At 41.3% G+C, this 21638-nt stretch overlaps 1 protein-coding gene and 1 pseudogene across 4 annotated transcripts in view; one reads left to right on the top strand and one right to left on the bottom strand.

Annotated features, from left to right (window-relative positions):
* Positions 1-1969: 1969 nt before the first annotated feature.
* The window catches only part of GCC2 (GRIP and coiled-coil domain containing 2), a 65503-nt gene continuing 45834 nt past the window's right edge, over positions 1970-21638 (top strand). For 2 of the 4 annotated variants that reach the window (XM_003922768.4, XM_074400351.1), the window contains exons 1-4: positions 1970-2061; positions 2433-2489; positions 3854-3938; positions 5616-5683. In XM_003922768.4, the coding sequence (XP_003922817.1) occupies positions 2056-2061; positions 2433-2489; positions 3854-3938; positions 5616-5683 (216 nt within the window). In that variant the 5' untranslated portion in view covers positions 1970-2055. Of the gene's footprint in view, positions 2062-2432; positions 2490-3809; positions 3939-5615; positions 5684-21638 lie in introns of all 4 variants that reach the window. The other 2 variants (XM_074400355.1, XM_074400359.1) reach the window with 2 other exon arrangements.
* Positions 7917-13888, bottom strand: LOC120366339 (small ribosomal subunit protein uS11-like; annotated as a pseudogene).

Genomic DNA, 21638 nt, shown 5'->3' with positions numbered 1-21638 from the left:
CCCCACCATGCCTGCCTAATTTTGTATCTTTAGTAGAGACACAGTTTTGCCACGTTGGCCAGGCTGGTTTCGAACTCCTGAACTCAAGTGATCTACCCACCTTGGCCTCTCTAAGTGCTGAGATTACAGGCATGAGCCACCGTGCCCAGCCTTGTAACAGATTTCAAGAAGAATGCTTCTTTAATAGCAAGCACTGTCATAAAATTTTGGTGGCTCTTAGATCTTTTCTTCTAAAATGTTGTCTAAGGTAATTTTTCTACTCTAGTATCAAAGTTGCCCATTTTATACCATTGCACAGTGTCCAAATGTATGAACATTTTCTCTAGTCATCTTGTCATCTCACTACAGAGAGGCATTTTTTTCTTCAAGTTGGAAAACTCTTCCTCCCAAAAGATGTGTACACTGTTACAAGTAACAGCAAACGCCAGTGTTAACTGGATCCCTTAAAGGGACTTTACTGACTCACTGATAATTAATCAGAGCTCCAGCTTCATTTCTCCGGGGATGTCTGGGCTCTGCATTTTTCCTTTTTTTGTTTTGTTTTGAGACAGTCTCTCGCACTGTTGCCCAGGCTGTAGTGCAGTGGCGCCATCTCAGCTCACTGCCTCCGCCTCCTGGGTTCAAGCAATTCTCCTGCCTCAGCCTCCAGAGTAGCTGGGACTACAGGCGTTCACCATCATGCCCAGCTAATTTTTTTGTATTTTTAGTAGAGATGGGGTTTCAGCATGTTAGCCAGGATGGTCTGGATCCCCTGACCTCGTGATCCACCCTCCTTGGCCTCCCAAAGTGCTGGGATTACAAGCGTGAGCCACTGTGCCTGGACCTTTTTCTTCTCAACAATTTCGTCCTCGGGCTGCTTTCTACCATAGCGGCAGATGTCTACCAACAGCAATCAGGGCTGTATGTTTCTTCAATCACATCCGCAGAGACAGAATTATCACTAAACCAAAATACTAAACAGAAGTTTCAAAACTTCTGACTGTACATCTTAGGTCACACATCACCCCTGAACCAAAGACAGTCAAACACCTTCGGTGATAACACTCTGTCAAAGACAAAGAGTAGATGTTAGGGAAATGTCAGCAATAGCTGTTCTTTCTCGTTTGGTTATGTAACACTTCCTTTACCTAGTAATAATCAGCTACCATTTATTGGATACGTACTGTATGCTGCCTCTTCATCCTTTTGGCCATTTCAAAGTACAGGAAACTTGGTTATCCTCAGGTGACCTTAGCTATTGGAGTGTGTGGAAAACCTTAATGGGAAGGTAAAAGTGCTGCAAACAATTTCAGCAGTTAACAGAAAGGCCTTCAGAGCTCTGGACCGCCAATCAGGACACAGCAGCAGCTCTGGGATTCGACTACGGCGTGCCCTCGGGGTCCCCTACTCTACTGTCTCCTCGCATGGCTGCTGTTCCCTGGCCGACTATCTTGCCTCCACCAGGTCACCATCAGTACCGGGGAGCTGCAGGCAAGAGCTGTCCCCGGACCTCCTCAAGGCCTCCAGAGCCAATAAATGCCTCCTCAGGGAAGCCCCTCAACTCCGACCTGTGAGTCGGGGAGCTCCCGGGCAACATGCCGGCCACAAATGACTAAGCAGTCCCCCAGAAGCAGCTGTAGGTCCCGCAAGCACTGGCAGGCCAGCAGCTACCCTTGGAGGGGGGACTGAGGAACCTGTCCTCCAATCCAACGCTCACAACATTTTACAGACGTGGAAACTGAGGCCCGAGGCCCCAAGGGGTAAACGGCCTGCGTTCCCATGCTAATAAAAGGTAGCGGCGGAACCCACACCTACTCCCTGACCTGCAAGCCCAGGGCCGAGACGCAGGTGGACTATGACAAGGACTCTGCCCTCGGTTAGTACCCGGAGGGGAACCTTCCCCCGGACACAGAGGCGGAAGCGGAACTGCTGCCGAGCCGTAGCTCTGGAGACGTGGGGGGCGGGCCGACCGGAGAGCGTGACCTTTGACCTGCAGTCGAGCCTACGTCAGAGTCGGGCGCAAACAAGTGTGGCGGTGGCTGCTGCTGGTTCTGGGGCCGCGGCTGGCAGGCGGAGATGGAGGTAACAGCTCGGGCCCACTGCCTCCCATCGAGCCTTCTGCGCGGCGGTTTGGGATGTGGGGGTAGGCCCGGTGGAACGGGCGCGGCAGTCTCCCTCTCGGTATCCGGAAACCCGCGCTGCCGTCGCCTCCCCATCTACCCTAAACTCCATCCCTGGCGGTTACCTGTCCCCTTAGAGCCGGTTTGTATACGATTTCCCACAGCGACCGCCTCTGTCTCCCCTCATTCTCTGTCTCACAAGGCTTTCCGCCACTTGATTGCACAGAGGGTTTTTCCTAATTCCAGACGGAACGCGTGGAACCCTTGCCACGCTTTCCGTCTGGAATTAGGAAAAGAGTTCTTCTGACACCTGGGTTTGATTTTGTTTTGCAGGATGCTGTTCAAGATGGGGTGGCTTCACCAGCTACCCCTGGGACCGGAAAATCTAAGGTGAAGAGAATACTTGACTAGCGGGCTCCCTGAAGAGTGCGGAAGGGTGATGAATTGGAAAACTTTGGCGGGCGCGGGGGAGGGGGCTATTTATTTAAAAATAGACTTGCTCTAAGGGATCTCAGTTTTAATTTACGCAGTCACCCATCCGTTTCCTGTTTCTCTCCGCCCCCCCCCTTTGATATAAAAAGACTTTTTGTTTACTTCCTGCTCCTGGTTAGTACTGCTAAAAGATCCTGCGATTTTTCGGACATTAAACAAAGCTGTCTAATTTAAGAAGGTTTATATAGTGATGATGTAGTAGAAGGAGCAGTGACATAGAGTAGGAATCAAGGGATTCTGATCTGTAGGCTCCAGTTTCTACACTGTGAAAAAGAGTTGAATTAGTCCTGTTTTATGGCCCTGTACAGTGTTTAACATTAAATCATTCTGAACGATAGTGGTTTATTGCTAAGGTTTATTGTCTGCATGCTGAATTTCGGGCACTTGCCTAACCACTCAGTTCATTTGAACCTCGTGATAACCGTGAGATAGGTACCGTTGTTACCTTCATTTTACAAACGAGAAACCTGAGACCACAAGGCTTAAGCAATTTTCTCAAGTGGTAAAGCTTAATTTTTTAATTAAAGGCTGAATGTTACTGGATCATCTTGATGCTGTAATTATGCTTAAATTTTCTTGTGACCAAAGACTTTCAGCCTTGAATAGAATGAAATTATTTTACAGCTCCAAGGAATTTTAAGTAGCATTAGTTCTAACCCACTAATTTTACAGTTAAAGAAATCAAAACCTAGCAAATGTCAACCTGTAACATTAGCTCTAAGCAGATATGCCCTGGTTTTTACATTTCATAGTAGTTGCATAACTAATTTTTAAATTTTTAGTAGTTGCATGGAAATTATGTACTTGAAATTGCATTTGCTAATTTTAAAAAATGTGGCCGAGAGCGGTGGCTCAAGCCTGTAATCTCGGCACTTTGGGAGGCTGAGATGGGTGGATCACCTGAGGTCAGGAGTTCGAGACCAGCCTGGCCAACATGGTGAAACCCCCATCTCTACTAAAATTACAAAAATTAGCTGGGCCTGGTAGCAGGGCCTGTAATCCCAGCTATTTGGGAGGCCGAGGGAGGAGAATCGCTTGCACCTGGGAGGCAGAGGTTGCAGTGAACCAAGATCGTGTCATTGCGCACCAGCCTGAGAAATAGAGTGCATTCGTCTCAGAAAAAATGTAGAACAAAGTATGCTGTTGGCATAAAGATTTATTCAGTAGAATGTTTTTGTTTTCTGGCAGACATTATGTTTCTTTTTTGTGGTGTACTAGGAACATGAGTTATAAAAAGTTGGTAACACGACCACATCTTTCAGCTGGAAACATTGCCCAAAGAAGATCTCATCAAGTTTGCCAAGAAGCAGATGATGCTAATACAGAAAGCTAAATCAAGGTGTACAGGTATTGGGTTGAAAATACTCATATTGATCACAGTCTCTTTAATTGTGGTTTAAAATGGTGGTTTTTAAAATAATGCATTGACTTTTTTGTTTTTCAGTGATTCAAATATATCTTAGTGTAGTAGAATCTGTTATTTAACATTCTAACTATTTACCTCTGAGTTTTAAATTATTCCCACATCTGTAAACCACAGTGACTTTTGGGTTATTAAAATAAAGTCAGGGAGGAGGATTTTAAAAGTTTTTGTAAGTTAAGCGTGTTTTTCCTTCCTGTAGACTTTAGATTCTTCTGAGTAAAACTTTTTTTCAGGAGAAGTCAATTGAAAAAAGAGACACAAGATTAGAACCCCAAAGAGATAAAAAGCTTCCTCAATTGAAATAATAAAAGATTTCCATTTGCAGACATTGGTTGATTGATTTCCTATTGAGTTTTCTTTCTTTTTTTTTTTTTTATTTAAAGAGATGGAGCTTAGCTCTGTTGCCCAGGCTGGAGTGCAGTGATGCAATCTCAGCTCACAGCAACCCTTGCCTCCCAGGTTGAAACAATTCTCCTGCATCAGCCTCCCAAGTAACTTGGATTACAGGCACATGCCACCACGCCCACCTTATTTTTTTGTGTTTTAGCATAGATGGGGTTTCACTGTGTTGCCCAGGCTGGTCTCGAACTCCTGAGCTCAGGCAATCCACTCGCCTTGGCCTCTCAAAGTGCTAGGATTACAGGTGGGAACCACTGGGGCTAGTTCAGTTTTCTTTTTTTTCTAGAAGAAAAAGATCTTAGCGTTTTTGGTTTTTTTTTAGTATGTCTACATGAACTCTTGAATTTCCAATGACTTGTAAATATTAACTGCTTAGCCTAAAAGCAAAGACTTACTTTCTATTAAAAAAGATAAAATTATGTCTTGGAAGTTTGGATCACCTTGCGATGAAGAGAGAGTAATTTATTTGGAAAGAAGTTCTAAGCCTGACATCTATACATGTGCTAATAAAACACTTAGATTAACATTTATTCTTTTTTTTTTTTTTTTTTTTTTTGAGACAGAGTCTCGCTCTTACCGCTGAGGCTAGAGTACAGTGGCACAATCTAGGCTCACTGCAACCTCCCCCTCCCAGGTTCAAGCGATTCTCCTGCCTCAGCCTCCCAAGTCTTCCCAAGTAGCTGGGATTACAGGTGCCCGCCACCATGCCTGGCTAATTTTTGTATTTTTAGTAGAGGCAAAGTTTCACCATGTTGGCCAGGCTGTTCTCAGTAACGTTTATTCTTAATATGGGATTGTTGCTTTAAGGTTATATATTAAGATGTACTTACATGAAATAATATATGTCTGGGGTATGCTTCAAAATTATCAGGATGGATAAGAAAAACAGTGAAGGAGGAAGTGAGTTACAGGTTGGGAGGAAAAAAAGTTGGCCATGTAATAATGCTAAAGCATAGTGGTGAGTACACAGAGATTAATCATACTATTCTCTACTATTCTCTGTACTTTTCTATTTGTTTGAAGTTTTCCAGAAAAGAAAAGGTAATAATATTATGTGGGTGAAAATACTTTTTCAAAATATCTGCTTAAATTTATTCTAATTTGCAGATGTCTGGGGATTTTGTAAGAATGTACTTAATCAGTTTCTCAGTAATTATTTTCTTTATTTCTGAACTGGAGTCCTTTACTTTTTAATTGTTTAGAATTGGAGGAAGAAATTGAAGAACTCAAATCAAAACCTGTTACTCAAGGAGCTGATGATATTATTAAGGTAATTATTACTTAGAGAAAATGTCTACAGAGAAAAAATTTCCATGAAGATTGTCAGCTTACTAGAGGCTATCTGGCTTTTTGTCCGTTTTCTTCCACTTCCTCTCTGCCTTGGTTGTTTTTACCTGTCTGATTTACTGTAAAAAGAGTGAGTTAATGACCTCTAGGTCTCTTTCTGTTCTGAAATTATTATTCTTTCTTCCCACATATTTTTAAATTATGGTTGTTACTTCATTCTCTGTCTGTTCTTCCCCATCCCCCTGAGAAAACCTGTCCATGCTCAGGACTTCAGTAATTTTATGTGTACTGTATATAATCTATAGTTAGATCCGTATCCCTGGACATGACTACAACTACTGACCCAGATCTCACAGTTGTGTTTCTAGCTGCCTAGAGAATAAATTCCTCACATATTTCACGTATGTCATCAAACTCAACATAACCAAGTTGCTTAGTTAGACTAGTGACACCACAGTGTTTCATAACTTTTGACTTTAGAGACACTTTTTTCCTATTTTCTTTCTCCTCTATATGTATCAGTCACCAGAGACCTATTATTGCTTTAAAATATTGTTCCAGTTTCTCTTTTCTCTCTGTTTGTTTGGCTTTATGTTAAACACATCAAACACTTAACCTATTTTAATAAAAACCTAACTGGGCTCTCTTTCTCTTTTAGTCTTACATAATCTTGCCGAATAACAAAATACTATTTTTATTTCCTGTTTAGAAAACAGTTGCAGGCCAGGCACAGTGGCTCACACCTGTAATCCCAGCACTTTGGGAGGCCAAGGTGTGAAGATCACTTGAGGTCAGGAGTTTGAGATCAGCCAGCATGGTGAAACCCTGTCTCTACTAAAAATACAAAGTTTAGCTGGGTATGATGGCCCATGCCTGAAATCCCAGCTGCTCAGTAGGCTGAGGAATGAGGATTGCTTGAACCCAGAGGTAGCGGTTACAGTGAGTTGAGATTCCCCCTTGCCCTCGCACTACAGCCTAGGCAACAGCATAAGACTCTTGTCTCAAAAAAAAAAAAAAAAAAAAAAAACACAAAACTTATTCTTATTTCCATTCCCTTAATGGTAACAAATGCTTTTTCATTCCCCCTCTTAGGACAAGCCTCCGTAAAGTTTCTTTTGCATCTCAGAGCTCTGGGTTATTGTTTTCACTGCTTTGGCCTTATATCCTTTGGTTATATATTATCTTACTTTCTCATCATTGGCTCCCGACTTGTGATCAGTGGACTACAGAGGGACTACCAGAGAGTTATTACAAGGGGTCTTTAAATCCGTATGCATGTCACACAGTATCAGTTTATTATTTATTTAGCTACAACAGTATATGAAGCTAGAATTATGTGCACAAATGCCATTTCAGTTTATAGTGTACTGTTTCAATTAAGTATTATTGAATTCAGAGTAGTCTTATTTTATTATTTGGTCATTACATGTTTTCTTAATCCATGATAGCCACATTACAACTATATGGTAATTAAGGAAGAAGGCCGATTCCACCCAGACTGCCTGAGTCAGGCTTTCAAATCCTTGTCCCTCCACTGATCTATGCGACCTTGACTAAGTTTCATAAATTCTTTATGGTTCAGCTTTGTCATCTGTAGAATATAGATAATAATACTTTCTGTTTGTAGGATTGAGGTACAAATATAGGATTGATAAGGTTATACATCTACAGCACATAGAACTGGGTTGGTCCCATAAGTATCCAGTAATTGTTATTATTATTACCATGTGTTATTTCTGGGGGACTTTTTTTTCTTTTTTTGAGACAGGGTCTCTTTCACCCAGGCTGGAGTGCAGTGGTATGATCTCTACTCACTGCAACCTCTGCCTTCTGAATTCAAGTGATTCTCCTGCCTCAGCCTCCTGAATAGCAGGGATTAAAGGTGCCTGCCACCATGCCTGGCTAATTTTTGTGTTTTTAATAGAGACGGTGTTTCGCCATGTTGACCAGGCTGGTTTTGAACTCCTGACCTCAGTTGACCCGCCTGCCTCGGCCTCCCAAAGTGCTGGGATTACAGACATGGGCCACCGTGCCCCACCTGGGGGAGATTTTTTATAAACACCAATGTAGGCAAGGACACACACTGAAAAAGGGGCCTTTTTATTTTAAAAAAGAATCAGAGTGTTTTCTAATTTTTTATCCATTAACTCTGGATACTTGTTACAGAACTGCATTTCAGAATAAGAACATTTAAAATCTACCTGCTGTTTTCCTCCTTAATCCTTATCAATGCATTCTTCCACTGTCAAAGCTACCCCTAACGACAAGATTAGAAAATTTCAGTCAGGCACTGTGGCTCATGCCTGTAGTCTCAGCACTTTGGGAGGCCGAGGTAGATGGATAACCTGAGGTCAGGAATGGGAAATCAACCTGGCCAACTTGGTGAAGCCTGTCTCTACTAAAAATACAAAAAAATTAGCTGGGCGTGGTGGCGTGCACCTGTAGCCCCAGCTACTTAGGAGGCTGAGGCAGGAGAATTGCTTGAACCTGGGAGATGGAGGTTGCAGTGAGCCAGGATTATGCCATCTCACTACAGTCTGGGCGACAAAGTGAGACTTTGTCTCACACACACACACACAAAAAAAAAAAAGGTTTCTCCAAGTTAGCCAGCTTTACCTTTAAGGTCTTTTTTTTTCCTTTGTTTTCTTGATACATTATATTTGTACGTAATTGTTGGGTACACATGAAATTTTGTTAAATGCAAAGAATGTATAATCATTAAGTCAGTATTTAGTATCCATCACCCAAGTATTTATCATATATATGTGTTGGGTACGTTTCAGGTCTTCTGGCTATTTTGAAAAATATCTTTCTCTGCCTTACTTAGTTTACTCAACATAATGACCCAGCTCCATCCATATTGCTGAAAATGACATCTCATTCTTTTTTACGGCCATACAGTATTCCATTGTGTATATATAGCACATTTTCTTTATCCATTCATCATTTGACGAGCACTTAGGTTGATTTCATTTCTTTGCTATTGTGAATAGTGCTGCAATAAACATGGGAGTGCATATATCCCTTTGTTATATTGATCTCTTTTTCTTAAGTGCCCAGTATTGGGGTTTCTAGATAACTCTAGGGTAACTCTGGAGTTTCTAGGGTAACTCTATTTTTAGTTTTTTGAGAAATCCTAAAATGTTTTCCACAGTGGCTGTACTTACCTAGACTTCTACCAACAGTGTAGAAGAGTTCTCTCTCCTCCACATCGTCACCAATGTCTGTTACTTTTTTCTTCTTAATGGCCATTCCATCTGGAGTAAGATGACACCTCCTTGTGATTTTGGTTTGCATATCCCTGATTAATGATATTGAGTATTTTATCATATACTTGGCCATTTCTGTGTCTTTTGAGAGATGTCTAGTCATGTCATTTGCCCATTTTTTAATGGGATTCTTCATTTTTTAATGTTGAGTTGTTTGAGTTCCTTGTATATTCTGGATATTAGTCCCATGTCGGATGAGTAGATTGCAAATATTTTGTCCCATTTAAGAGGCTATATTCATGCTGTTGATTGTTTCTTCGCTATGCAGAAGAAGCACTTTAGCTGTAATCCCAGCATTAAGGGAATCCATGGCAGGAGGATCACTTGAGCCCAGCAGTTTGAGACCAGCATGAGAAACATAGCAAGATCCGTCTCTGAGAAAAAATATAAAAATTAGCCAGACATTGTGGAGCGTGCCTGTAGTCCCAGCTTCTTGGGACACTGAGACAAAACAATGGGATCCCAGGAGGCTGAGCTGCCGTAAGCCATGATCACACTACTGCACTGCAGCCTGATTGACAGAGGGAGCCCTTATCTAAAAAAAAAAAAAAAATGTATTCTTTCTAGTTTAACATAGTCCTATTTATCTGTTTTTTGTTTCTGTTGCCTGGGCTTTTGAGATCTTAGCTATAAAATCTTTGCCTAGACCAGTGTCTTGATGAGTTTGCCCTTTGTTTTCTTCTACTAGTTTTATACCTTTGTGGGTCTTATATTTAAGTCTTTATTTTTTGGTTGATATTTGTATATGATGAGAGATAGGGACCCACTTTCATGCTTCTGCACAGTTATCTAGTTTTCCTGGCACCATTTGTTGAAGAGGGTGTCCTTTGCTCAGTGTGTGTTCTTAATGGCTTTGTCAAAGATAAGTTGTCTGTAAATACCTGGGTTTATTTTTGGGTTCTCTGTTTTGTTTCATTGATCTGTGTGCTTGTTTTTACATCAATACTTTGTTATTTTGGTTACTATAGCCTTGTAATATGTTTTGAAGTCAAGTAGCATGATGCCTCCAGCTTTGTTTCTTAACTCAGTTTCTTTTTTTTTTTTTTTTTTTTTTTTTTTTTTTTTTTTGAGACGGAGTTTCGCCCTTGTTACCCAGGCTGGAGTGCAATGGCGCGATCTCGGCTCACCGCAACCTCCGCCTCCTGGGGTCAGGCAATTCTCCTGCCTCAGCCTCCTGAGTAGCTGGGATTACAGGCACGCACCACCATGCCCAGCTAATTTTTTGTATTTTTGGTAGAGACGGGGTTTCACCATGTTGACTAGGATGGTCTCGATCTCTCGACCTCGTGATCCACCCGCCTCGGCCTCCCAAAGTGCTGGGATTACAGGCTTGAGCCACTGCGCCCGGCTTAACTCAGTTTCTTTAGCTGTTCTGGCTTTTGTTTGGTTTCATATAAATATTAAGATTCTTTTTTCTATTTCTGTGAAAAATAGTATTGGCATTTTAATAGAGATTTCATTGAACTGTACATTACTTTGGGTAGTATGGTCATTTTGACAATATCAATTCTTGTAATCCATGAAATGTCTTCCCACATTTATTTCCTCTTCATTTTTTTTCCTGTGTTTCTGTAGTTTTTATTACAGAGATCTTTCACTTTGGTTTTTGCTTTTTTTTTTTTAAAGCTACTGTGAAAGGGATTGTCTTCTTGATTTCCTGTTTTAGCTATTTTATTGTTGGTATATAGAAATGCTACTGGTTTTTGTTTGTTGAGTTTGTATCTGGCAGCTTTACTTAATTTGTTTATCATCTCTAAGTTTTTTGATAGTCTTTTGTAATCTGTAGAGAGGGACAATTTAACTTCCATTTTTCCAGTTTGGATGCCTTTTATTTCTTTCTCTTGCTTGATGGTTCTGGCTAGGACTGTCAGTACCATGTTGAATAGTAGTGGTGAAAGTGGGCTCCTTTGTCTTATTTCTGTTCTTTGAGGAAAGATTTTCAGCTTTTCTCCATTCCGTATGATGTTAATATGAGTTTCATATGTGGCCTTTATTATTTTGAGATATAATTCTGTGCCTAGCTTGCTAAGAGTTTTTATCCTGAAAGGATATTGAATTTTATGAATTCCTTTTTCTGCTTCTCTTAAGATTACCATATGACTTTTACCCTTTATTCTATTGATATGATATGTCATATTGATTTGCATATATTGAACAATCGTTGCATTCATGGAATAAATCTGCTTGATCATGGCATATTATCTTTTCAGTGTGCTTTTAGATTCGATTCGGTTTGCTACTATTTTGTGGAGGATTTTTGCATGGGTGTTCATAAGGGATATTGGTTGTAGTTTTCTTTTTTTGCTGTGTTCTTGTCTGGTGTTGGTATCAGGCAGGGCTTAGTGGGAAGTGACTGGACCATGGGGGTGGACTTAACCCTTGCTGTTCTCATGATAGTGAGTTCTTGTGAGATCTGGTTGTTTAAAAGTGTATAGCGTTTCCCCCTTTGCTCTCTTCCTACTACTCCAGCCATGTAAGACATGCCGCCTTCCTCTTTGCCTTCTGCCATGATTGTAAGTTTTCTGAGGCCTCCCCAGCCATGCTTCCTGTACAGCCTGAAGAACCATGAGCCAATTAAATTTTTTTTCCTTATAAATTACCTGGTCTCAGTTCTTTATAGCAGTGCAAGATCAGACTAATACACTTTGGCTGGGAGTTTTTCTTTCAGCACTTTGAGCATATCATTCTTTTATCTCCAGTGAATATATTCTCTTTTCTCTGGGTCTCTAAGCTTCCTACCGAGAAATCTGCTGTTAATCTGATGGGGGATTCCTTTATAGGTGACTAGATGCTTTTCTCTTTGCTGGTTTTTTTTCCTCTTTGCTGTTTTTAGAATTCTTTGTCTTTAATTTATGACAGTTAACTATAAATGTGTCATGGAGAATACCTTTTCACATTGTATTTGTTTGGGGATACCTCGGCCTCCTATATCTGGATGTTTACCTCTTGCTAGACCTCATGAGTTTTCATGTATTATTTTACTAAATCATTTTTCTCTTTGCTTCCTTCCTTCCTTTTTTCTCTTTTCTTGTCTTTCTTTTCTTTCTTTCTTGTTTTGCTCTTGTTGCACAGGCTGAAGTGCGGTGGTGCAATCTTCGCTCACGGCAGCCTCCTTTTCCCAGGTTCAGGCAGTCCTGCCTCGGCCTCCCAGGCAGCTGGGCTTACAGCTGTTCGCCACCATGACCAACTAATTTTTTGTATATTTAGTAGAGACAGGGTTTCACCATGTTGGCCAGGCTGGTCTCGAGCTCCTGACCTCAGGTGATCCACCTGCCTCAGCCTCCCAACATGCTGGGATTACAAGGATGAGCCACCGTGCCTGCTAAATAGATTTTCTTTTTTTTTTTTTTACTGAAATGGAGTTTCACTCTGTCATGCGATTTCGGCTCACTGCAACCTTTGCCTCTCAGGTTTAAGCAGTTCTCTGCCTCAGCCTCTCAAGTAGCTGGGACTACAGGCGCCTGCCACCACCCCAGGTTATTTTTTGTATTTTTAGTAGAGACAGGGGAAACATCTTAGCCAGGCTGATCTTGAACTTCTGACGTCATGAATTCAAGAAGCTGATCTCAAACTCTCAAACTCCCAAACTCCCGCCCTCAGGTGATCCACCCACCTCAGCCTCCCAAAGTGCTGGAATTACATGCATTAGCCACCACCCCCTGCCACTAAATAAGTTTTCTAATCCTTTTGTTCTCTCTTTGCATTCAGATACCCCAATAATTCAAATAAATATTTGGTGACTGTATAGAGTGTGGAGTTGCATATGTCACAAAGATTTTGGTTTGCCTCATTGTTTTTTTCTTTTTTCTTTTTTTTTTTTTCTTTGAGATGGACTTTCACTCTTGTCCAGGCTGGAGTGCAGTGGCATTATCTCGGCTCGCCGCAACCTCCGCCTCCCAGATTAAAGCAATTCTCCTGCCTCAGCCTCCTGAGTAGCTGGGATTACAGGCGTGCGCCACCATGCGTGGCTCATTTTTGTATTTTTAGTAGTGATGGGGTTTCTCCATTTTGGCCAGGCTGGTCTCAAACTCCTGACCTCAGGTGATCTCACCACTTTGCCCTCCCAAAGTGCTGGGATTACAGGTGTGAGCCACCATGCCCAGCCTCTTTTTTTGAGACAGTTTTGCTCTGTCACCCAGGCTGGAGTGCAGTGACGTAATCTTGGCTCACTGCAACCTCCAGCTTCTGGGCTCAAGCAATTGTGCTTTAGCCTCCCAAGTAGCTGGGATTACAGGAGCACACCACTATGCCCAGCTATTTTTGGAGTTTTAGTAGAGTAGGGGTTTTACCATGTTGGCAAGACTGGTCTTGAACTCTTGACATCTGATGATCTCGCTGCCTCGGCCTTCCAAAGGTCTGGGATTGCAGCCGTGAGCCACCATGCCTGGCCGATGTTGCTCTTTTTTTTTTTTTTTTTTTTTTTTCTTGAAGGCAATTTATTAAAATATTTTGAGGAGCCGTGTTTACAGATGGCTACCACAGCTACCCCACTTCCTCCAGGTGCTATCAGAGGGGATGGGGGTAATGTCTGCAATCCACCCGATCTTCATACCCAAGCAGGCAAGGGTTCTGAGGGCTGACTGGGCCCCAGGTCCAGGGGTTTTGGTCCCGTTTCCTCCTGTGGCCCGAAGTTTGATGGATAGGGCGGTGATACCCAGCTCCTTGCACCTCTAGGCCACATCCTGGGCAGCCAACAGAGCAGCATATGGTGAGGATTCATCTCAGTCTGCCTTCACCTTCATCCCAGCAGTCACACAGCAGGTGGTTTCTTTGTCTGAAAGATCGGTGACATGGACAAAAGTGTAATTGAAGGATACAAAGATGTGGCAGACACTAAATACATTCTCTCCGTCAGCCACCTGAGGTCCAAGGCTAATGACTTGTTCTTCCTTCTTTTCCTTACCTTTTCAAGGTCCCATTTCTAAGCGTCATCTCAAGACAGCACACCAGAAAGCTGCTCATTTTTAAAAATTTTTTTTTCCTTTATTTCTTCTGACTATGTCAGGGAAAAAAAGATCAGTCTCAAGTTCTGAGATTCTTTTGCTTGATCTAGTCCATTGCTGAAGCTTTTGAATGTATTTTGTTTTTTATTCCATGAATTCTTCAGTTCTAGCATTTCTATGTGGTTCTTTTTTCTGGTATCTGTCTCGGATAAATTTGTCATTCATATCTTGAATTGTTTTTCTGATTTCTTTGGTTTTCTGGAATTTTTTTTTTTTGTATCTCACTGAGCTTCTTTAGTATCAGAATTTTGAATTCTTTTTCCAGGATTTTATGAATTTCTTTTTGATGGGATCTGTTGCTAGAGATTATAGTGTTCCTTTGAAGATATCATATCTCCATGCTTTTTAGTGTTTTCTATGTCCTTTACCTTGATCTGTGCATCTGGTGTAATAGTCACTTTTTTCAGTTTTTTAAATTTGCTTATTTAGGGAAGAACTTTTTCCTGAAGATGAACCTTTAGTATTACCTGGTTAGAGCACAGTGGCTTTGATTCTAGGGGTGTGCAGTAGTGTAGGATCAGTATGACTTATTTGGCTGTAAACAGCATCAGTGGTATCTGTGATTTCGTCAGTGGCTTAGGGTGCAGTTGTTAGTGGACCAGGCTGTGGTAAAGTTTTGCTGGGGCCTGGAATACCAAGTAGTAGGCCAGTCTTCAGGCCCTAGTAGTGGCAGTTGTGAATTGAGTATGCTTGTTTCTGGGCCCCAGGGTGTGGTGTCTGCTGGCACTAGTGTTAGCAGACCATTTCTTCAGTCTCCAGGTACCTTGATCAGGTGCTAGTAATGGCAGCAGTGGGCCAGGCTGTCAGGTGGGTTCTTGAGCTCCTGGGCAGTGGATGTAACATGGGAAATGGCAACAGCAATGATGGGACAACCCTCTGGGGCCTAACTGGTCAGTATTGGTTTTGTCACTGACTGTGGTATGTTGATTGGGCCAGTCTCCATATCCATAGGTGACACATAGCAATGAGTGTCTGCTGTGGTGGTAGCAGCAGGTTAAGTGGGCTCTATCTCAGGCCCCAGGAGAAGTGTTCAGGTGCTACTGGTGATGGACTGGGCTGGGCAATTCCTAGTCCCCTGGACATTGTGCTCAGGTACGGGTGAGGGCTGCAGCCAGGACAGGCTGTGCCCTTAGGCTCCTCAATGGTGCATAAAGATGCTGGCTGTGGTGTACAAGGATGGGGTGAGCATCCCAGGCCACCAGCAGAAGGTTCAGGTGGAGACAGCAGCATATTGCGTCCCTGCTATTGAGGAGGGTGAAGTGGCTTCTTCTGGGAGCAGCCACAGGTAGGCAGCTTCACCTGTGCTTTGGCCCGCAGCAGCCTTTAGCCACAGCAGCTGCAGGCAGTGAAATTTGTCCTCAGGGTCCATGAGAATGCACAGCTACCCCTCTACATGGTTAAAAGGAGCAAGATTGCCTCCCATGGCTGCCACCTCAGCCCAGGTTGCAGGGCAAGACATAATCCAGTTGAGTGGAGGCCATGGCCCTGTGCTGCCACTGTTCGAAACTCAGGGGCTTCTGGGGACAGCATGAGCTCTCTCTCTGGAGCAGTGCCTTCATGCGGCTTCCAGGAAACTCCCTGTGTGAGTCTTGGGGTCCACAGGAGTCAAAGGAGCCTTCTATAGCTAGGATTGTAGACGTCTGCAACAGGAATGTGGACTGATGAGAGAGTCTGTCACTTAGCCTTTCTGAGCATTGGGGAATTTCTCTCAATTTCCAGCCACCTGTAGCTGAGCAGACTGCTTTGCTTCCTTCTCTTACCTTATGTTTTAGGTCGTTTTGCATTACTATAAAGAAATACCTGTGGTCTATGGGAAAAATAAAGAAATACCTGAGACCGGGTAATTAATAAGAAAAGAGGTTTAATTAGTTCACGGTTCTGCAGGCTGTTCTGGAAGCATGGTTTGGGGATCTGCTTGGCTACTGGGGAGGCCTCAGGGAGCTTTTATTTATGGTGGAAGGGAAAGAAGAAGCAGGCAGGTCACATAGTGAAAGCAGGAGTAAGTGAGAGAGCACTGTGGGAAGAGGTGCCACACAGTTTTAAACAACCAAATCTTGTGAACTCAAGAGTGAGAGCTCACTTTTCACCAAGGGGATGGCCCAAGCCATTCGTGAGGGAACCACTCCCACAATCCAAACACCTCCTACCAGATCCCACCTCCAACACTGGGGATTACATTTCAATGTGAGATTTGGGTGGAGACAAATATCCAAACAATATCACATCACCTTAAGATATTTTCTGTCACTTCTCTGTTGAATTTGTGTTTCTTTCTTGGATGATCTGTATATATGTAATTACTATTTTGGTTCATAGATGAGGAGGTAAGTAAGAGATGCCTCTGATCAGCCACCTTTGAAGCCCCTCTCCTAACCTTTATCTCAGATTATTGATTTTTAAAATATTTTTTATTTCAATAGCTTTTGGGGTACTAGAGGTTTTTTGTTAAATGGTGGGGAATGAATTATATAGTGGTGAAGTCTGAAATTTTAGTGTACCCATCACCAGAGTAGTGAACATTATACCTACCGTGTAGTGTTTGTATCCCTAGCTCCCCTTCCACCCTCGCTCTTATGAGCCTCTAACATGCGTTATATCACTCTGTATGTCTTTGCATACTCATAGCTTAGCTCCTACTTATGGGAAGATACATGGTTTTTGGTTTTACTTCATTTAGAATAATGGCCTCCAGCTCCATTCCGTTTGCCTAAAAAGACATTATTTAATTCCTTTTTATGGCTGAGTAGTATTCCATGGTGTATATGTACCACATTTTCTTTATCCACTCATTTAGTCAATGGGCACTTAGGTTGGTTCCACATCTTTGCAGTTGTGAATTGTGCTGCTATAAACATACAAATCCAAGTGTAGTTGTCATCTAATGACTTACTTTCTTTTGTGTAGATACCAAAAGAAAATAAGTCATTTTGGATTGCTGAGTTGAATGGTAGATCTACTTTTAGCTCTTTAAGGTATCTCCATACTGTTTTCCATAGAAGTTGTGCTAATTTACATTCCCACTAGCAGTGTAAAGTGTTCCTTTTCCCCACATCCATGCAAACATCTGTTGTTTTTTGACTTTTGTTGAGATGAAGTCTTGCTTTGTCACCCAGGCTGGAGTGCGGTGGAGTGATCTCGGCTCACTGCACCCTCTGCCTCCTAGGTTCAAGCAGTTCTCCCTCAGTCTTCAGAGTAGCAGGGATTAAGGTGGTATTTCATTGTGGCTTTAAGTTGCATTTCTCTGATGATTATAATGTTGAACATTTTTTCATAGGTTTGTTGGCCATTTTTATGTATCCTTTTGAGAAATGTCTATTCATGTCCTTTGCCCACTTTTTAATGGGATTATTTGGGGCTTTTTTTATTGCTGATTTGTTGAGATCCTTGTAGATTCTGGATACTAGTCCTTTGTCAGATGCATAGTTTGCATATATTTTCTCCCATTCTGTGAGTAGTCTCTACTGATATTTCTTTTGCTGTGCAGAGGCTAATTAAACTAAAAAGTTTAATTTTTATTTCAGTAGCTTTTACGGTATAAGCAATTAAAAAGTTTAATTAGATCCCATTCGTTTTTGTTTTTGTTACATTTGCTTTTGGGGTCTTAGTCATAAATTCTTTGCCTAGGCAAGGTTATTGATTAAATTTTAAAGTATGTTATCCTGACCACTCAAGTCTCAGAAGGGAACAATTTAAGAAAATCATTTTGGAAGTGATTTCAAGTGTTCTTCATTTACTCAATGGCTCCAAATAAACTATTTAAGAAGACTCATGCAGCAATGTAATAATATGCTTTCTACACTTCTGGAAAACTGAAAAGGTTTTCTTGCTAAGTTTTTGTATATATGTATTTTATTGTAGGTTCTGAGGTACATGTAAAGAACATGCAGGATTGTTGCATAAGTGCATGCATGGCAATGTGGTTTGCTGCCTCCAGCCCCATCACCTATATCTGGCATTTCTCCCCATGTTATCCCTCCCCAACTCCCTACCCCACATTCTCCCTTTCCTAGTCCCCCCGCAACTCTGACCTCAGTGTGTGATGCTCCCCTCCCCGTGTCCGTGTGTTCTCATTGTTCAACACCCGCCTGTAAGTGAGAATATGTGGTGATTGATTCTCTGTTCCTGTGTCAGTTTACTGAGAATGTTGGTTCATCCATGTCCATACAAAAGACATTAACCCGTTGTTTTTTATGGCTGCATAGTATTCCGTGGTGTATATGTGCAACATTTTCCCTGTCCACTCTATCATCGATGGGCATTTGGGTTGGTTCCAAGTCTTTGCTATTGTAAAGAGTGCTGCAATCAACATGTGTGCATGTGTCCTTATAATAGAACGATTTATAATCCTTTGACTATATACCTAGCAATGGGATTGCTGAGTTAAGTGGAATTTCTATTTCTAGGTCCTTGAGGAATCGCCACATTGTCTTCCACAATGGTTGAACTAATTTACACTCCTACCAACAGTGTAAAAGTGTTCCTATTTCTCCACATCCTCTCCAGCATCTGTTGTTTCCTGATTTTTGAATGATCACCATTCTAACTGGTGTGAGATTGTATCTCAATGTAGTTTTGATTTGCATTTCTCTAATGACCAATGATGATGAGCATTTTTTTTATATGTTTGTTGACCTCATATATGTTTTCTTTTGAAAAGTGTCTGTTCATATCCTTTGCCCACTCTTGCATGGGTTTATTTGTTTTTGTTTTTGTTTTTGTTTTTTTGTAAACCTGTTTTAGTTCTTTGTAGATTTTGGATATAAGTCCTTTGTCACATGGATAGACTGCAAAAAATTTTCCCCTTTCTGTTGGTTGCCGGTTCACTCTAATGATTATTTCTTTTCCTGTGCAGAAGCTCTGGAGTTTAATTAGATCCCATTTGTCTATTTTGGCTTTTATTGCCAATGCTTTTGGTGTTTTAGTCATGAAGTCCTTGTCTATGCCAATGTCCTGAATGGTTTTGCCTAGGTTTTCTTCTAAGGTTTTTATGGTGTTAGGTCTAATGTTTAAGTCTTTAATCCATCTGGAGTTAATTTTACTGTCCGTGTCAGGAAGGGATCCAGTTGCTGCTTTCTGCACATGGCTAACCAGTTTTCCCAACACCATTTATTAAACAGGGAATCCTTTCCCCATTGCTTGTTTTTGTCAGGTTTGTCAAAGATCAGATGGTTGTAGATGTGTGGCATTGTCTCCGAGGCCTCTGTTCTGTTCCATTGGTCTATATCTCTGTTTTGGTACCAGTACCATGCTGTTTGAGTACTGTAGCCTTGTAGTATAATTTCAAGTCAGGTAGCATGATGCCTCCAGCTTCGTTCTTTTTGCTTAGGATTCTCTTGGCTACGCGGGCTCTCTTTGGTTCCATATGAAGTTTAAGGTGTTTTTTTTCCAGTTCTGTGAAGAGGGTCATTGGTAGCTTGATGGGGTAAGCGTTGAATCTGTAAATTACTTTGGGCAGTATAGCCATTTTCACAATATTAATTCTTCCTAATCATTAGCATGTAATGTTTCTTCATCTGTCTGTGTCCTCTCTTATTTCGTTGAGCAGTGGTTTATAGTTCTCCTTGAAAAGGTCTTCTATATTTTTTAGTAGTTGTGTTCCTAGGTATTTTATTCTCTTTGTGGCAATTCTGAGTGTCAGTTCATTCTTGATTTGGCTCAGTTTAAGTCTGTTATTGGCATATAGGAATGCTTGTGATTTTTGCACATTGATTTTGTATCCTGAGACTGCTGAAGTTGCTTATCATTTTCAGGAAATTTTGAGCTGAGATGATGGGGTATTCTGTATATGCAATCATGTAGTCTGCAAATAGAAACAGTTTGACTTCCTCCTTTCCTAATTGAATACCCTTTATTTCTTTTTCTTGTCTGATTGCTCTGGCTAGCACTTCCAATACTATATTGAATAGGAGTGGTGAGAGAGGACATCCTTGTTTAGTGCCAGATTTCAAATGGAATGCTTCTAGTTTTTGCCCCTTCAGTATGATACTGGCTGTTGGTTTGTCATAAATAGCTTTTATTATTTTGAGATACGTTCCGTCAATACCTAGTTTATTGAGAGTTTTTAGCATAAAGGGCTGTTGATTTTTGTCAAAGGCCTTCTCTGCATCAATTGAGATAATCATGTGGTTTTTGTCTTTGGTTCTGTTTATGTGGTGGATTACGTCGAACCAGCCTTGCATCCCTGGGATGAAGCCTGCTTGATCATGATGATTAAGTTTTTTGATGTGCTGTTGCAATTGGTTTTCCAGTATTTTATTGAAGATTTTTGCATCTATCCTCATCATGGATATTGGCCTGAAGTTTTATTTTCTTGTTGAGTCTCTGCCAGGTTTTGGTATCAGGATGTTGGCCTCTAAAATGATTTGGGGAGGATTCCTTCTTTTTGGATTGTTTGGAATAGTTGCAGAAGTAGTGGTATCAGCTCCTCTTTGTATGTCTGGTAGAATTTGGCTGTGAACCCATCTGGACGTAGGCATTTTTTGGTTCGTAAGCTATTAATTGCTGCCTCAACTTCAGACCTTGTTATTGGTCTATTCAGGGTTTCGACTTCTTCTTGGGAGGATGCAGGTGTCCAGGAATTTATCAGTTTCTTCCAGGTTAACTGGTTTATGTGCATAGAGTTGTTTGTAGTAATCTCCGATGGTGGTTTGTATTACTGTGGCATCTGTGGTGATATCCCCTTTATCGTTTTTTATTGCATCTATTTGACTATTCTCTTCTTTTTTTGTTAATCTGGCTAGTGTCTGTTTATTTTGTTGCTATTTTCAAATAACCAGCTCCTGAATTTATTGATTTTTTTGAAGGGTTTTTCTGTGTCTCTATCTCCTTCACTTCTGCTCTGATCTTAGTTATTTCTTGTCTTCTGCTAGCTTTTGAGTATTTTTGATCTTGCTCTTCTAGCTCTTTCAATTTTGACGATAGGGTGTCGATTTTACATCTTTCCCTGCTTCTCATGTGGGCCTTTATTGCTGTATATTTTCCTCTAGATATTGCTTTAAATGTGTCCCAGAGATTCTGGTACGTTGTGTCTTTGTTCTCGTTGGTTTCAAAGAATATCCGTATTTCTCCCTTTATTTTATTCTTTATCCAGTCAACATTCAGGAGCCCGTTGTTCAGTTTCCATGAAGTTTTGTGGTTCTCAGTTCTTTTCTGAATTCTGAGTTCTAATTTGATTGCATTGTGGTCTGAGAGACTGTTATGATTTCTGTTCTTTTCCATTTGCTGAGGAGGGATTTACTTGGAATTATCTGGTCAATTTTAGAGTAGGTGTGATGTGGTGCTGAGAAGAATGTATATTCTGTGGATTTGGGGTGGAGAGTTCTGTAAATGGCTATTAGGTTTGCTTGGTCCATGTCTGAGTTGAAGTCCTGGGTATCCTTGTTAATTTTCTGTCTCGTTGATCTGACTAATACTGACAGTGGAGTGTTAAAGTCTCCCACTATTACATTGTGTGGGAGTCTAAGTCTCTTTGTAGGTCATTAAGGACTTGCTTTATGTATCTGAGTGCTCCTGTATTGGGTGTGTGTATATTTAGGATCATTAGCTCTTCTTGTTGCATTCATCCTTTTCCCATTATGTAATGCCTTTCTTTGTCTCTTTTGATCTTTGTTGGTTTAAAGTCTATTTTATCACAGACTAGGATTGCAACTCCTGCCTTTTTTTTTGC

This window comes from Saimiri boliviensis, chromosome 1 (genome assembly GCF_048565385.1).
Source record: "Saimiri boliviensis isolate mSaiBol1 chromosome 1, mSaiBol1.pri, whole genome shotgun sequence".
Taxonomy (NCBI): domain Eukaryota; kingdom Metazoa; phylum Chordata; class Mammalia; order Primates; family Cebidae; genus Saimiri; species Saimiri boliviensis.
This window is presented reverse-complemented; position numbering and strand designations above follow the sequence as displayed.